General features: G+C 47.9%; 1 protein-coding gene across 1 annotated transcript in view; it reads left to right on the top strand.

The window, feature by feature from the left end:
- Positions 1–369: 369 nt before the first annotated feature.
- Positions 370–17,740, top strand: part of LOC140389072 (uncharacterized) — an 85,762-nt gene continuing 68,391 nt past the window's right edge. Inside the window, exons 1-3 of the mRNA XM_072473233.1 lie at positions 370–2,056; positions 8,292–8,364; positions 9,492–10,240. Of these exons, the coding sequence (XP_072329334.1) occupies positions 1,346–2,056; positions 8,292–8,364; positions 9,492–10,240 (1,533 nt within the window). The 5' untranslated portion in view covers positions 370–1,345. The remainder of the gene's footprint in view (positions 2,057–8,291; positions 8,365–9,491; positions 10,241–17,740) is intronic.

The following is a 17,740-nucleotide window of genomic DNA, read 5'->3' as shown; positions in this document are numbered from 1 at the left end:
ATTGGCTGTACAGAGTGATTGACATTTCCGTTTTTGGTTCGTGCTCCGTCTGTCTCCAAATGGCTGAGACAGCCGTCAGTCAGAGAGCGGAAATGTTGATTGGCTGTGTGTTGGATATTGAGTGTTTATTGGAAGCATTTCCCTTCTGATTTACAGGCTGAGTTTTGTTGGTGGATCATTGCTGAATATGAGAAGGTGAGGTGTAATTATCTGGGAGGGGCAGACACACATTTATTGAAATGTCTTCTTTAAAGATTTTACCCGAAGGCCTCGGCCTTTCCCAGAAGCCTGGGCTTGGACTTGATAGTTTTGCCCAGTGCTGTGTCTGAGAGCTGAATTTGGGATGTGCAGTCTGAGTGAGTGCAGTGTGTCTACTTTTCCAGGATAAACCAGAACCCTTCAGTCAGCTACACTGAAGCAATATTTTCCTCAGCATCCAGCACTTCCTGCCCAGTGTGTTTTCTTCAAATAGTTTTGGAAAACAAGGGGCGAAATTTCAAAATCTCTATTGAATTAACGTTTTTCCTGAGTGTGTTTGCTATTAAACACATGCTCTTCAGGGTAAAACTGGTCTTCACCAGCATGAATCGAGCTCATAGTGAATTAATAGCCTGTTATACACTCCGTCCGATTGTCTTTTCCATTGTCCTCACGGTGCCTGGGGCTTTGGGTGGAGAAAAGAAAGTAGCCACGTTGTCTGCTCTTGGTCACTATCCAGTGCCTCTGCTGGAAACAGACGGTGTGTGACAGTCAAGTAAGGAAAAAGAAAGTGCTTGTATCTGATCCCCCACACAGCAGAATAACAGACTGGCACTCACTGTGGAACAGTCTCTAACTGAGGAGTCAGCTCCTTCAGTAAAGGAGTGCGAGTTGAAGAAAATCATATGTCCTTTTCCTGTTTTACAGAAGGATTGCACCGTACTACACCAGGGAATACAGAGAGGATTAACAACACCGATAGATCCTGACCATCACCCAAGGAACAACTGTGGGAATGCACCCAGTCACTTCACAGCATTGTTCAACACAGGGAAGGTTGGGCAGTGAATCCAGCTGCTGGATATTCGTTGGGTCAGTGGACCTTTGACATATTATCCGAACTGAAACTGGACACTGGTGTGGAATCTTCCATCAGAACCTTTCCAAATGCCTGGCTGTGGGCAAGTGGTCAGGGTGAGGCTGGGAAGAAGTGTGAGTGAGCTTCAATCATTCATCAAGCCTCAGGAACGACTGACTCATTCTGACAGGTGAGAGGCTGTACATCTGGAGGGTTCCACAATCTCATAAGGTCTCCTAACACAGAAGGTGCATCTGCTACAACCACCGTTAGAACAAGGGTAGCCACATGGAAGGAAAAAGATTCAGGTGTGATGTTTGTGATGAAGGTTTTGTGACATCTACGAATCTCCTGAGGCACCAGATGATTCATACAGGAGAGAAACCATTCAGGTGTGATGTTTGTGAGAAATCCTTCACTCGATCCTACCATCTTCTATCGCATCAGAGGAATCATAGAGGGGAGAAACCATTCAAGTGCAAGCTGTGTGACAAATCATTCTCGTGGTCATCGAGCCTCAGTGAACACAAACGTCTTCACACAGGGGAGCAAGAGAAACTCTTCAGATGTGATGTTTGTGAGATGACTTTCAACCGAAATTCCCATCTTGTATCACACCAGAGAATTCACACAGGAGAGAAACCCTTCACATGTGGCGTGTGTAACAAATCATTCTCGGAATCATCAACCCTACGCAAACACCAACAAACTCACACAGGGGAGAAACCTTTCAAATGCGAGGTGTGTGGCAAATCATTCTCGTGGTTATCAAACCTCCGTGAACACCAAAACATTCACACAGGGGAGCAAGGGAAACGCTTCAAGTGTGATGTTTGTAAGAATGCTTTCAGCCGACCCTCCCATCTTGTATCACACCAGAGGATTCACACAGGGGAGAAACCCTTCACGTGTGAGATGTGTAACAAATCATTCTCATGGTCATCGGCCTTCCGTAAACACCAATGCCTTCACACAGGGGAGAAACCCTTCCCATGTAAGGTATGTGATTAATTCTTCTAGGACTCATTGGCTTCGCTTACACCAACATATTCACATGTAAGGTAAGTAACAAATCATTCCCTGAGTCAACGATCCTCACAGACCTATCCATTCACAGCAGTGAAGAGCCAGTCGTGTGCGAGGTGTGCAACAAATCATTCTCACGCTCATCAGTCCTCCACAGACACCGGCGCATTCACACTAAGGCTCGCCTGTTTCTCTTACACTGAGAGTTTTATGTGTTGTTTACCCGCCAGTGCCCGCAAAGGGGAGCTCTCCTTCCAAAACACTGTCTGTCTCAGCGTCTGTCTCCAACCTCTCCCACCATTAGTCCAAGCATTTCAGGAAGGCCAATTTAATCTTTAACCAGATCATCAAACATCACCAAAATACGTCAATATGTATGGATGCTTATGGACAAGTTTCCCCTCTGGACAAGAGGGCAATATCTCATATATATATTTCTATTCAACAATACCCAACACACGCCCCACCCCTCAACAGCAACCAGATCTCCAAAATGGAACCCTCATTTGCCCCTCTCAGAGCAAATTTCACCTTCTCCAAATACAGGAACTCCTTTAGATCCCCCAGCCACACTGAAGCAAAAGGTGGAGAAGCTGACCTCCACCCCCAACTGAACTCACCTGCGAGCAATTAGCAAGGCAAAGGCTAAAACATCTGCCCCCCCCCCCCCCCCCCCCTCCCATCTGCAGCTCCGGCAGGTCTGACACCCCGAATATGGCCTCTAGGGCCCTGGCTCCAATTCCACATGTAGAACCTCAGACATGCTGAAAAATGACCCCTAATATTTATCCAGCTTCGGGCAGGACCAGAACATATGACCTGGTTGGCTGGGCCCCTCCCACACAGCTCACAACTATCCTCCACCCCCTCAAATAGCCGGCTTGCCTCCATTAAGTCTGCCCTATAAGATATAAGATATAAGATATGCCCTATAAAAAAAGATAATGTTGTGGAGGAAAATGCTGAGCCCCAGGCTAATAGAATAGATGGCATTGAGGTACGTAGGGAAGAGGTGTTGGCAATTCTGGACAGGCTGAAAATAGATAAGTCCCCGGGACCTGATGGGATTTATCCTAGGATTCTCTGGGAGGCCAGGGAAGAGATTGCTGGACCTTTGGCTTTGATTTTTATGTCATCATTGGCTACAGGAATAGTGCCAGAGGACTGGAGGACAGCAAATGTGGTCCCTTTGTTCAAAAAGGGGAGCAGAGACAACCCCGGCAACTATAGACCGGTGAGCCTCACGTCTGTAGTGGGTAAAGTCTTGGAGGGGATTATAAGAGACAAGATTTATAATCATCTAGATAGGAATAATATGATCAGGGATAGTCAGCATGGCTTTGTGAAGGGTAGGTCATGCCTCACAAACCTTATTGAGTTCTTTGAGAAGGTGACTGAACAGGTAGACGAGGGTAGAGCAATTGATGTGGTGTATATGGATTTCAGCAAAGCGTTTGATAAGGTTCCCCACGGTAGGCTATTGCAAAAAATACGGAGGCTGGGGATTGAGGGTGATTTAGAGATGTGGATCAGAAATTGGCTAGCTGAAAGAAGACAGAGGGTGGTGGTTGATGGGATATGTTCAGAATGGAGTACAGTCACAAGTGGAGTACCACAAGGATCTGTTCTGGGGCCGTTGCTGTTTGTCATTTTTATCAATGACCTAGAGGAAGGCGCAGAAGGGTGGGTGAGTAAATTTGCAGACGATACTAAAGTCGGTGGTGTTGTCGATAGTGTGGAAGGATGTAGCAGGTTACAGAGGGATATAGATAAGCTGCAGAGCTGGGCTGAGAGGTGGCAAATGGAGTTTAATATAGAGAAGTGTGAGGTGATTCACTTTGGAAGGAATAACAGGAATGCGGAATATTTGGCTAATGGTAAAGTTCTTGAAAGTGTGGATGAGCAGAGGGATCTAGGTGTCCATGTACATAGATCCCTGAAAGTTGCCACCCAGGTTGATAGGGTTGTGAAGAAGGCCTATGGAGTGTTGGCCTTTATTGGTAGAGGGATTGAGTTCCGGAGTCGGGAGGTCATGTTGCAGCTGTACGGCCGCATTTGGAGTATTGCGTACAGTTCTGGTCACCACATTATAGGAAGGACGTGGAGGCTTTGGAGCGGGTGCAGAGGAGATTTACCAGGATGTTGCCTGGTATGGAGGGAAAATCTTATGAGGAAAGGCTGATGGACTTGAGGTTGTTTTCATTGGAGAGAAGAAGGTTAAGAGGAGACTTAATAGAGGCATACAAAATGATCAGGGGGTTGGATAGGGTGGACAGTGAGAGCCTTCTCCCGCGGATGGATATGGCTGGCACGAGGGGACATAACTTTAAACTGAGGGGTAATAGATATAGGACAGAGGTCAGAGGTAGGTTCTTTACGCAAAGAGTAGTGAGGCCGTGGAATGCCCTACCTGCTACAGTAGTGAACTCGCCAACATTGAGGGCATTTAAAAGTTTATTGGATAAACATATGGATGATAATGGCATAGTGTAGGTTAGATGGCTTTTGTTTCGGTGCAACATCGTGGGCCGAAGGGCCTGTACTGCGCTGTATTATTCTATGTTCTATATAACATTTAACTGAATCAACCCCTGCCTCACACAATAGGTTGAGACATTGACCCTTCGCTCATTTCGCACCATAATCCTTCATCCAGCTCCATCCCTAACTCTTCCTCCCACTTGGCCTTAATTCCTTCCATGGACTCCTGATCCTCTTCCATGATCCTGCTGTAGATCGTTGAACGACACCCCCCCCCCCCCCCCCCCCCCCCCAAATGGCAGCATCTCCTGCAACAACAAGGATGATGGTGCCCTTGGAAAGCTGGGGGAAACCTTTCTTGTGGAATTCCGCACCTGCATATACCTGAAGCCCTCCTCTCGCTGGTGCCCATACTTCACCCCTAGATCCCCCAAACTAACGAATCTCAGCTCCAGAGACAGATCGTTCATCTCTTTTATTCCTTTCTCCTCCCAACCCCGGAATCTTGCATCCATTGTCCCTGGCTCGAACCCATGATTCCCTCTTATTGGCATCACCATGACCCTGCCCTCAATTTGAAATGCTGTTGGATCTTCAGCACGGCTACCACAACAGGACAACCCAAATGCATCCTTGGGATGAACTGTAATGGTGCTGTCACCAGCGGCCGCAGCCCTAACCCCTTACAGGAACCCGCCTCTATCTGCACCCACAGAGCCCCCCTCTCCCTACTCCAGCCCCTGACCTTCACCGCATTCGTCGTCCAATAAGTGCAACAAATTCAGACGGTCCAATCCTCCTGACTGCCGTCGTCTTTGGAACACCGCGTTCCTTATCCTCACTACCTTCCCTGCCCAGACAAACAAAGAGACCAGCCTATTCACCTCTTGAAAAAATGCCTCAGGCAAAAAGACCGGTAGACACTGGAAAGAAACAGAAACCGTGGCAAAATATTAATTTTGACTGCTTGCATCCGGTCAGCCAATGACAAAGGAAGAATATCCCATCTTTCCAATTCCTCCACCTTCCCCACCAAACACGTGAAATTCAGCTTCGGAGCCATGCCCAGTCCCGTGCTGCATGCACCCCCAAGTGTCTAAAGTGAGTTGTCGCTACCCTAAATGGCAACCCCTCTACTCCCACCCCTACACCTGGAAGAAGACATGACAAAACAGTCACTCTTCCCTAAATTCAATTTTTACCCCGAAAACGACCCAAGGTTTCCTAGCAACTCCGTTATGTTGCTCACCGATGAGCCCAGGTCTGAAATGTACAGCAGGAAATCATCAGTTTGCAGAGACACACTATGCTCCACCCCGACCCTCTCTATCCCTCTACATAGGCCAAACCCCTCAGTGCAATCAACAAGGGCTCAATCGCCAACACGAACAAGAGGAGGACATGGGGTACCCCTGCCTCATTCCCTGGAATAGTGGGGAAGTACGCTGACTGCGTATCATTCATCTGGACACAAGCTGTCAGGTCCTTGTATAACAATTTTACCCAAGTAACAAACCTCGGTCCAATCCCAAACTTCCCCAGCACCACAAACAAATAACTGCACTCCACTCTGCCAGGCGTCACCCCAAATTTGGGCATACACGCGAACCAACACCACTAACCTCCCCTCCAACGGACCCGTCACTATTACGTACCTGCCCCCCCCGGTCCGCCGCCACCTTCTCCATCTAGAATCTCACCCCACAGTATAGCCACCTCCTGCGCTCTACTATTGAAGCCAGAATCGAACACCTGGTTCATCCAGCCTTTCCTCAGCCTCATCTGGTCCTTTACCCTCAGATGGGTCTTCTGTTACAGCACCATGTCTGCTTTCGGACTCTTCAAATGCGAGAAAACACGCACTCTCTTCACCGGTACCCCAACCCTCGCACGTTCCACGTCACCACTCTGACCGGGGGTCTCTCACTCCCCCTGCCCTTCCTACCCACAATGACCATCTTTCCAGGCTCCGCCTCACGACCGGGACCCTGACCCCGCCTTTGTCACTGTCTTCCCCCACCTTCCCTTCCCAGCAACCCCACCACCACTTGCTCCTGAAAATACCTCACCCAGTATTGTTCCCATTTCCCCACCATTCACACCTCCCATCGAAACCTGCCCATCCAAGTTCCAACGACCCCACCTCGCTCCCGTTCACGAGACAAAACACGTTTGTTAGTGCGGCGGCCCCTGCCAGAGCCCCCTCCTCCACATCGAAAACGGAACCACACCACCCCCTCATTCCTTCAAACTCCCCTTGCCTACATCGTATCAAAACCCCCAACAAGCCTGAGTCCCAAACCACCCCAACCCAAACCTCCATTACATCAAAAACAGAGTTAACCACATGCCCATACAAGAAAAAAGAACCCAACAAGAGGGAAACAAAGAAAAACTCAGTCAAAAACCAGCAAAAGTCCAAATTCAATCCAGTCCCAGGCCTTCTGCCTTCACAAAAGCCTCCGCCGTCATCTCAAAATAATAGTCTCTGCCCTTGTTCGTGATCCGCAGCTTTGCTGGGTCGCACACACCAAACCACACACTGCGCTTGTACAAATCCGCCTCCTTGCCAGCTCTACTGTCAAGTCTTGGTATATGCATGGACCCTTGCCTTCCCACTCCACCTCGCGCTTCTGCTTCGCCCAGCTCAGCACTTTCTCCTTCACCTGGAAATTATGGAAACAGATGATCACTGCCCTCGGTGGTTCGTTCGTCCTTAAGTTTTGGCCTTGCGAACAGTGGGCCCTGACCAATTTGTACTGGGAATGGTCCTCCCCCATCAACATTTTTCTATGAACATCGCTAGCATATCAGCAAAGTATTCTGTAGGCCCCCACTCCTTCAGGCACAGCCATGATTCTCAGGTTACATCTTCGCGACCTGTTCTCCAGGGATTCTAACTTGGCTCTCAACCCTCTGTTAATTTCTGCCACCCTCCGCAGCTCCTCATGTATCGAGGTGAACTGGTCACTGTGCCATGTCAAGGCCTCCTCCATCCCTTTCATTTTCTCCCCATGCTCCTGCACCGCCGTTGACGTTCTCACGAACTCCTCTCTCACTGGGGCAAGGGTCTCACCCACCCATGCCTTAAGCGAAGCCATCATCGCCATCTGATGCTTTTTGAAATGCTTCGAAACCAACCATTTGAACTTTCCAGCCATCATCTCCGTCATCTTCTCCACCATGATGGGTGCGGCCCCACGAGATGTGCTCTTTCCTGCCGTTTTTCCTCCTCCTGCCTCCTCACCAAACTTGACAGCGGACTTTCACTCACTGTCTTCTTCACTGGATTCTTCGTTCATGTTTTTGACATTCTAAAAATGCCCCAAATCGCCCCGCAACTTTTCGGACAGATCTTCCGGACTTAAAACCGGGCTTAAAGGGCCAAAAAAAGACTGCCCCGACAGAAGCCACCAAACATGCGACCTCCACCTACATGCCACAACTGGAAGTCCTGAATATTAAATCTATATATGTTAATTTCTGAATCTTTAGTCCTACTTTTTGAGTTGAAAATACAGAAAGATCACGATGTATTAAATTAATTTGATGAGGTTTTGTGAAATGGATTTACCTTGGAGATGGCTCTAACTTTGTCATAAGTGGTATTTCCAATTAGACATTCCTCTGGGTGTAGGCTGAAAAAATCTCCACCACTCGTAAAATGTGTCTCAAGACAGCACAGCAAAGTCTGGACCATGATTTCTCTTTTATTTTCTTCCTTTAGGTAAAGCTGGTACATAACACCCAGGATTTCTTATTGACTGGAGGGTGGGTTCCGTACATCAACACGATGAACGGTAGGATATTAGAAAATATAGAGGACCAAAGCAATATTGGTGTGCATGTCCAAAGATCCCTGAAGGGCGAGACAGGTAGAAAAGGTTAAGAAGGCATATGGGGTACTTATATTTTATTAGCCGAGGTATAGAATAAAAGAGTAGAGAGATTATTTTTTTATAAATTTAGAGTACCTAATTCATTTTTTCCAATAAAGAGGCAATTTCGCGTGGCCAATCCACTTACCCTGCACATCTTTGGGTTATGGGGGTGAAACCCACGCAAACACAGTGAGAATGTGCAAACTCCACATGGACAGTGACCCAGAGCCGGGATCGAACCTTGTAACTGGGCGCCGTGAGGCAGCAATGCTAACCACTGAGCCACCGTGCTGTCCTAGAATAAGGAGATTATGTTGGAGCTGCATAAAATGTTCATTAGGCCACAGCTATTGCACTTTACGCAGTTCTGGTCACCGCACTACCGGACAGAAGTGATTGCACGAGAGAGGGTGTGGAGGAGATTCACCAGGGTGTTGCCTGGGCTGGAACGCGTCAGCTATGAAGAGAGGCTCACCAGGCTGAGGTTGTTTTCCTTAGACCAGAGAATATTAAGGGTGGACCTCACTGAGGTGTACAAAATTATGAGGGACATAGATAGGACAGATAGGAAGAAACCCTTAGGAGAGGGGCCAATAACCAGAGGGAATAGATTAAAGGTAAGGAGCAGGAGATTTAGAGGGGTTTTGGGGGAAATGTTTTTCATCAAGAGGGTGGTGGGAATCTGAAATTCATTGCCTGAAATGGTGGTAGAGTTGGGAACCCTCACAGCATTTAAACAGCATTTAAATGAGCATTTGAAACGCCATAGCACACAAGGATACAGATCAAGTGCTGGAAGGTGGGATTTGACTAGATTGGTGTTTGATGGCCGGCACAGACACAATGGGCCGAAGACCCTCTGTGCTGTAGAACCATCTGACTCTGAGTTCATGAGGAAGCTGTTTGGCCTCTCCAACCCCACAATAACCAATGGTGGATCACAAATGGGGGTGAGTGAAGGTGATGTCAGTAGTTCAGTGATTAAACCATCAGGAGCAGAGTTAATTTATGTGACGAGATAATAATTGTGATTTTCTTCCTGACAGATACACAGCTGTCCATGGACACATCAGATGGTGATGGAGGAGAGTCGGCAGCAGCATTCGAGATTTCTGAAAGGGCTGATGAGGAAGGGACGGAGGTGAATACCTCACAGCAATGTGGCATGGCAGTTGCAGTGGAGGAGGGAGAGGAGTGTCAGGAGGGTAAGATGTCTGATTTGGAGGGTAGTGTTGATGAGTTAAAGTTAAATATTGTGGTTTGTGTGAAGAAGGAGGCCTGTGATGAACTGTCTGCTGTGGTGGAGGGAGGGCGCTCAGAATCTTCCGGAGGTGAGAAACCTGTGACTTTAAGAACAGGCGTTCCGCCGTATCGACGTGCATGCGGACAACATCAGGCCCATGGTGCTGGTGAAGAAAATGAAGATGATCTGAAACCCCTTGAGCGTTTATATGAGGAACAGGTTCAAAGTACAGAGAGTTATCAGGCCACGTCTCAATTGCTTCTGCAAACGTTGACTGAATTTAAGACGGAGGTTAGCCAGAATCTGCAAAGAAACAGTGAGATTCTTCAGCAGCAGAATGAGGTTCTGAGACAGCAGAATGAGATTCTTCAGCATCATCTACAAAGAAACAATGCAATTCTTCAACAACAGAATGAGGTTCTTTTTCAGCTTCTGCAAAGAAGCAATGAAACTTTGAATGAAATGAGGCAGATTCTGTATCAGACTGTCGCACTTTCTGGCCAGCAGCAGCCCAGTGCAGAGACATCTGCTGCTGGACATTCCTCTGGTACATGAGAGGTCACGTCCCGGGGACAGGGGAGACGCAGAAGGAATTAGACACACTCTCCTCTCCCTCATTATCCACCTCCTTTTTCAATCATGAGGGATATTTTTCTGTCTTTTCAGTCTGGATTTTTGTCACGACAGAGAGTCCTTTGATATATTCTAAAAGTAGGTTTGAATGTGCGAGAAAGTGCACAAACCCAATGGAACTGTGATAAACAATTGCCAAAAATGTCAAGCAGACCTGTCAAAAGGAGCTGTCAAGTTCAATTAAATCTCCTTCCATTCACTCTTTGAATGAAGTGTGGCGTGTTAAAAACAATTGCCTTCCACTCTATTGACATAAATCTCAGGGAATGACTGGACAAAAGTGTATGACAGATTTCACAACCATACATTGTCACAGCAGGGCACCTGCCATTTCACAGTTTGATTGACAGCTCCAACTGGTTATGGACACTTTAAATGGGACGATGAATTTCAATTCTTGTTTTTATAGGGAATGATAAATTGAATAAAATGTTTGTTGTGTGACGGGTTAATGCAATGCAAAGAATTTAAATCCAGCAAATTTTTTTATGAATGGATGTTTTAAAAAATAAAGTCTGCAACAGGCACATGGAACTGATTTTGTTTGAGAAATATTTTTATTCAAATTTCAACATTTTAAACATGTTAGCATTTTTTACAACAAATAAACACAACCCCAAGCCCGCCCCTTGACGGCAATCAGATCCCCAGACTGTAAGATAAACAAACCCCATCTCTTGTGAAACCCCTCACCTGCCCTCTAAGAGTAAATCTCACCTTCTCCAAATACAGGAACTCCATTAGATCCCCCAGTCACTCCGAGGCACAGGGGAGAGAAGCTGACCTCCACCCCAACATTAACTGCCTGCGAGCGATCAACAAGCGAAGAGTAAAACATCTGCCCCACACCCGTCTGCAGCTCCGGCAGGTCTGACACCCCGAATATGGCCTCCAGGAGCCCGGCTCCAATTCCATGTGTAGAACCTCAGACATGCTGAAAAATGACCCCCAGAATTTCTGCAGCTTTGGGCAGGACCAGAACATATGAACATGATTAGCTGGAACCCTCCCACACCGCTCGCAGCTATCCTCCACCCCCTCAAACAACTGGCTCATCCTTGCCTTCGTTAAGTGCACACTGTGCATCACTTTTAATTGATCAACCCCAGCCTCACGCACAAGGTTGAGGCGTTAACCCTCTGCAGCACCTCGCATCATACTCCCTCTTCCAGTACCAACCCCAGCTCCTCTTCCCACTTGGACTTAATCCCTTCCAGGACACCTTATCCTCCTCCATAATCCTACCGTAAATCGCCAAAATGAACCCACTCTCCAGCCCCCAACCACCTCCTTCAGCAACGAGGTGGACGGTACCATGGAAAGATGGGGAAGATCTTTCTCGTGCATTTCGCACCTGCATGTATTTGAAGCCCTCCTCACGTTGGAGCCCAAACCTCACCCCCAACTCCTCCAAACTTGTGAACCGCCCCTCCAAAAAACAGATCCTTCATCTCTTTCACCCCTCTCTCATCTCCAAAACTTCGCATCCATCCTCCCTGGCTCAAATCCATGGTTCCCTCTTATCGGCTTCACCCTCGAGCCCGCCCTCAACTTAAAGTGCTGTCGGAATTGCCCCAAAATCTTCGCATGGCTCCCACCACAGGACTACCCAAGTACCTCCCTTGAGCAAATGGCAGCAGTGCCATTGCAAACACCCGCAACACCCATCCTTTACAAGAACCCACCTCCATCCGCACCCACAAAGCCACTGTCTCTACTCCAGTCCCGCACCTTCTCTGCATTTGCCGCCCAGTAATAGCATAACAAATTTGGAACGGCCAACCCCCACCCCACCCGACTGCCGCTCCCTTTGGAGCACCGCTTTCCTTATCCTGACCACCTTCTCTGCCCACACATTTTGTTTTTTCAAACAACGAGATCAGCCTGTCCATCCTCCTCCCTCCAAAGAGTTACTTTGGCAAAAAGACCGGCAGACACTGGAACAGAAGTGCGAACCCCTAATCGCAATGGCCAAGGACTCAATCGCCAGTCCGAACAGAAGGGGGGACATGGGGCACCCCTGCCTCATGCCCCAAAATAGTGGAAAGTACCGCAAACAAATAACCCCACTCCACTCTGTCAAATGCCTTCTCCGCATCTAATGCCACCTCCGGCTCCCTTCTGTCGGAGAAAGCACCACATTCAGCAGCCGTCGCACATTCAATGACAGCTGCCGGCCCTTGACGAACCCCATCTGATCCTCTCCAACCTCACCGCCAACATCTTTGTCAATATCGTAGCAGCCACATTCACTGGAGAAATTGGCTTGTACGACCCTCACTCCACGGGATCCATCTCCTTTTTAAGTACTAGTGAGATGGATAAGGTGGCGCAGTGGTTAGCAGTGCTGCCTCACGGTGTCGAGGACCCAGGTTCGATCCTGGACCCAGGTCATTGTCCGTGTTTAGTTTGCTCCTCCCCATGTCTGCTTGGGTCCCACCTCCACAACCCAACAAGATCTGCAGGGTAGGTGAATTGGCCACGTTGAATTGCCCCTTAATTGGAAAACAAAAGAAATGGATAACCTAAATGTATTTATTTTTTAAATAATAAGATGGATGCCTGCCCCATCATCTCTGGCAATATTCCCCTAACCATTGCATCCTCAAACATTTCTACCATCAGCAGCGCCAACCTATCCTTGAATTTTTTAATAAGATTCCACCAAGAACCCATCCGAGCCCAGCACCTTAATTGATTGCATCTCCCCTATTGCCGCCTGCACTTCTTCCACCCCCATTGGCTCCTCCAATCTCACCCTCTCCTCCTCCCCCACCTCCGGACACTCCAGTGGCTCCAGAAATTCCTTCATCTCCGGCAGCTCCAACTTGTACAACCCCCCTATAAAAGTCCTTAAACACCTTATTCACCTGCTCCGGCACCACCATCAACAAACCCATACCATCTCTAATCCACACAATCTCCTTCACTGCTGCCTGCCTACAGAGCTGGCCTGCCAGCAATCGACTGGCCTTCTCACCATATTCATAGAAGGTCCCTCTCGCTCACCTGAGCTGCTGGACTGCCATCCCCGAGGATAGGAGATCAAACTTCGCCTGCAACTCCTTCCTCCTCACCAAAGGTCCTGTTTCCGGGTCCTCCTTATATCTCCAGTCTACCTCCAAAATCTCCTCTATCAGACGCTGCCATTCCTCCCGCACCTCCCTATCTACCTTCATCCTGAATGACATTACCTCGCCCCTTACTACCGCCTGCAACGCATCCCAGACCACAGACGGCGAAACCTCGCCATTCCGGTTAAACCCCACATACTCCTCAATCACCTTCCCATTTTAGGACAGAGGTTTGGGTCTGCTATCAAACCACATCTAGCCTCCAATCCGGCCTCTGAGCTGGATCCTTATCCAAGACCACATCCACCCAGTGCGGAGCATGGTACAATATGATTGCCGAATACTCTCACTTCTTTACCCCAGCTAGCAGCGCCTTCCCTCCCACAAAAAAGCCGATCCTGGAGTACACCTTATGCATTGGCGAAAGTAAATAATATTTCCTATCCTGCGCATGTAAAAACTTCCCCAGTTGCACCCCTCTGGGGATGTCCTTCATGAACCCAGCCAACACCTTCGCCCCACACAAACAGGATAGCAAGCGTGGCCGGGACCTGTCCACCATCGGTCCAATATTCCAGCGCCCCCCCCACCAATATCAACTGGTGAATATCCAAATCCCCTATGGCCGCTCTAATTTTCCTCACAAACCCAGCATCATCCCAGTTTGGGGCATACATGCTAACCAGAAGCATCAGCCTCCCTTCCAACGCATCTGTCAATATCACGTACCTGATCCCGGTCTGCCACCACCTTCTCCAATTGGAACCTGTTGCTAACTTTGGCTGTTTCTTAATTTAGCTCTGTTTCATTACGTTTGCTCAAGAGTCGCCAGGTATCTTTCGACACCGCCACAAGGTTCAGAACCAAATACTGATCAATGACTCGATACACCAGTTGGCAAGTTCAAAAGCAATGCTCATTTATTTACACACAGTCAAATCTACTCATTCATAAACTCTACAAGCTAAACTACCACTATTACTAAAGCCTATACTTAGCTTCGGGTCCCCACTCAGTCAGAGGAACAATGGCCGTTGCTCGGTTCTGAGGCTGCTGGGTTGAGCTGTTTACAGGGTAGCAACTAGGAGCGTCTATCTCGTAGCGTGCGTTGACTTGGAACTTACTTGGTCTGATGTAGCTGCTAGGCTGGTCTCTCTCTTCGCTGAGAGCCAAAGCCAAAGGAGAAAGATTCTCCCTTGGGGCATACCTTTTATACTAAAAAGGGCTTCGCGTGCTTTTGGGCGGGCCTTGAACTTGGCCTCAACTAATTGGGTCTTTCCCCAATCATTCGTATCGATCTTCCTCCAATAGAGGGGTGGTTCCCTGATCGCTGGGTGTGTCCAAGGTGACTGTTGGTCTGCTTTGTTTTAGTCTCTTCTGGCACCGGGGTGACTGCCTTAACATTGTGTATCTAAATGTTTCCTTTTTGTCCCCAGAGATGGCTTATTAGTATGTAGATTGCTCGGCAGTTTCTGTCCTGTCTGAGAGCTTAAGGTTCTAGTCAACAGACAGAGCTTGCACCTGCTCGTTTCTTAGTATTGTCCAATTTTCTCTGCATTCTTTGCAAGGGTCCATTTTGTAATCGGGACGTGGCCATCCCAGATGGCTACACTCCCTCCTTGTGATCCTCAACGCGAAGCGTAAAGGATCACACAACTACGTCGTCTTCATCCTCTGACCAAACGGGGCACCCATAATTAGGATCTACACTGTCCTATCTTATGCAACACAATTTTACCTAAACCATTTAAAATACATTCAGTATCATAAAAACTCTACGGGCCGCTATGATATTAATACATGCATTACAGAAAAATAAAAAACTGGAACCTCTAACTATTCTCAATAAACTATCCTCATTCAAACAATCCAAAAATACAAACAATCCAAAAATAATCTATGCATCTTAAACTGTACAAAATAGCAGCACACAAATTTCTCTGGCCTGGCAGTCAGACACAGAGGTTCACATCTCTTTATTCCACAGAATACATAAAGAAAAACGGATGCTCTTTAATCCGTCCCAATGGGTTCGTGGGTCTGGTGAAATCCGAAAATTGGGGACCTAAACCTGTATACCAGGGTGTGAGAGTGATATGCTCTTTTTCGCCATTTCCTAACTAAACGTTTACACGACACTGCAAAGTATCGCCAGCACTAAGAGTGCTTAGACTACATATGAGAGTGAGTACCAGGTGATAAACTTATCACACCAGCTCGGGGTATTGCTAGCTGTCGCTGAGCTAGTTATCTTGGGGTTCCGTGTATTGCAGGGGTGAGAATCATTTATGGTTTGTGTGGTAGGGGTCAGGGGGGTAGCGTCCGTGTGCAATTGAAGGGATCCCGCTAAGATCCATGAGAACATGAAGGCTGTCTTTATCTTTGTCGGTCTTCTTCTTTGTCTTCCTCTGGGGTTCCGGAGTTCTGTGAACACAAGCATAATTTCTGTTATTATCTTGCTTAAGATCTCCTATGTCTGTCTGTCTGTCCTTTACTGCCAATTTCCCTTTATAATTGGTCACCATCTGTGACTCCCTCATTTTTTTTTTACCGAATATTTGGACTAGACATCTAAGAAAATACTGCCGTACTGCGAGCCGTCTCGCAGCCTGTGTGATTTACCATCCCAGTGTTTGAGGATGTAAATAGCATAGGGAAGCAACCTAAGGGTTGCCAAAACCAAACAAAAGAATTTCGAACGTAATGAGCCAAAATGGGGTGCGTATGGGCCGCGGCGGGTAAGAAATGGGTGGAATCCCCGGGTAGGACGGTGATCAATGCCGTATGTGCTCTACCCGAGTGTAGCTGACCAGAGGGGGGGTCCTCAGGCAGAGCGGGGACCAATGCTGTTTCTCCAGTGCCTGAGCAACCGGCAAGAACGGGTAAGAATGTGGTCATCGTGGGGGGCTGCCTCTCGAATCAGGAGAGTAGCTATGAGTCGTGTTCTGTCGACAAACTAGTTCCTCTGAACGGTTGTCTCGTGACAAACTTGTACCTTTAAACTGGTTTCTGTTGACAAACTAGTTCCTCTGAACTATTGTCTGGGGACAAACTTGTTCCATTAACAGCCGGGGGGCGTTAAAGGAGTGGTGACATGGGACCGTGAAAACTTTCGAGTTTACGAACAACACTTAACGTTAACACTAACGAACAAACATTCAACAAACATGGTGCAGTTTCCATCAGAAAGGACACCGTATCTCTCCATCGGTTCCTTTCTTTTCCATCACCTGGACACCTCACTGCTCAATAGCGAACAGAGTCGCAAAGGGATTTGTTTGGTGGGAGTCAGACTTTTAAGTCATCACCTTCTCCCGGCTGCCAAACGCTTGACTGTAGTAACCGTGCTAAAGCTACTTGGGGCGAATTGGGGTCCATCTCATCATTCCGGATGAGCCTGAAAGAAATTGTCTCGGTTCCAGAATCGTGTGTCGAGGTTGGAGCTACTATGCTTCAATCTGTAATTGTCGGGCGGTGGGTCTGTGTCAGGGGCTTTGATATTAGTGATCTCAAATGAGTCAGTAGAATCATGCTCGGATTCGCTGGGAGTGGGGCCTGGTGCAGGGGTATAGTCGTAACGTGGTGTGCTGTGGGTATCGTCAACATGACCACTATCACTGTCGCTGCTGGTTGAGGGAAGGGAGAGGCGGAGTTGTGCCTCTGGGGGCGGAGTTGAAGTCGTGTCTGAGGGCGGGCTGGAGTGGTTGGGGGAGGGGAGGGATACGTCATCTGTGGGCCGGGCATGCTCGTCTGCTGCTGCGAGCAGGATGTGTGTGGTTATTCTGTGAGCCGTAAGCCTTGAGCTGGTTTATATGAAACCACGCAGACTTACCATTGGGATAGGTTATTTTGTATATTGAGGGGGCTGACTTTGTCCGAAATGGAGTACGGTCCGGAAAATTTGGGGGAAAGGAATGAATTGGGGTTGTAAAGGGAAAGCATAACTTGTTGCCCTACTGTAAACTCAGTGGCGTGTACTGTTTTGTCGAAACAAGCCTTGCTCTGTTTCTTCCTGGTTCCAAGTCTCACTGCTGCTGCGAGTTGGGCTGCCTTTATGTTCTGTATCACTTGTTTAACCGTATTTTCATGCGTGAGGGCTGTAACTGCGGGGCTGGCCAAATCCAGTCCTAATAAATACTCAGTGCCTTTCATGGGCCGTCCGGTCATGAGGGTGTGGGGGGTGTATCCTGTGGACGTGGATACCGTGTTTCTTAAAAACATGAAAGCAAATGGGATAACTGAATCCCAGGTGCTATTATTCTGCTGTACCATTTTCCTGAGGGTGGCTTTCAATGTCCTATTCATTCTACAATACCACTTGACTGGGGGTGGTATGCGATATGGA

This window comes from Scyliorhinus torazame, chromosome 14, assembly GCF_047496885.1.
Source record: "Scyliorhinus torazame isolate Kashiwa2021f chromosome 14, sScyTor2.1, whole genome shotgun sequence".
Lineage (NCBI taxonomy): Eukaryota > Metazoa > Chordata > Chondrichthyes > Carcharhiniformes > Scyliorhinidae > Scyliorhinus > Scyliorhinus torazame.
Note: the sequence above shows the minus strand (reverse complement) of the source record. Positions and strands in the feature narration are given on the sequence as shown.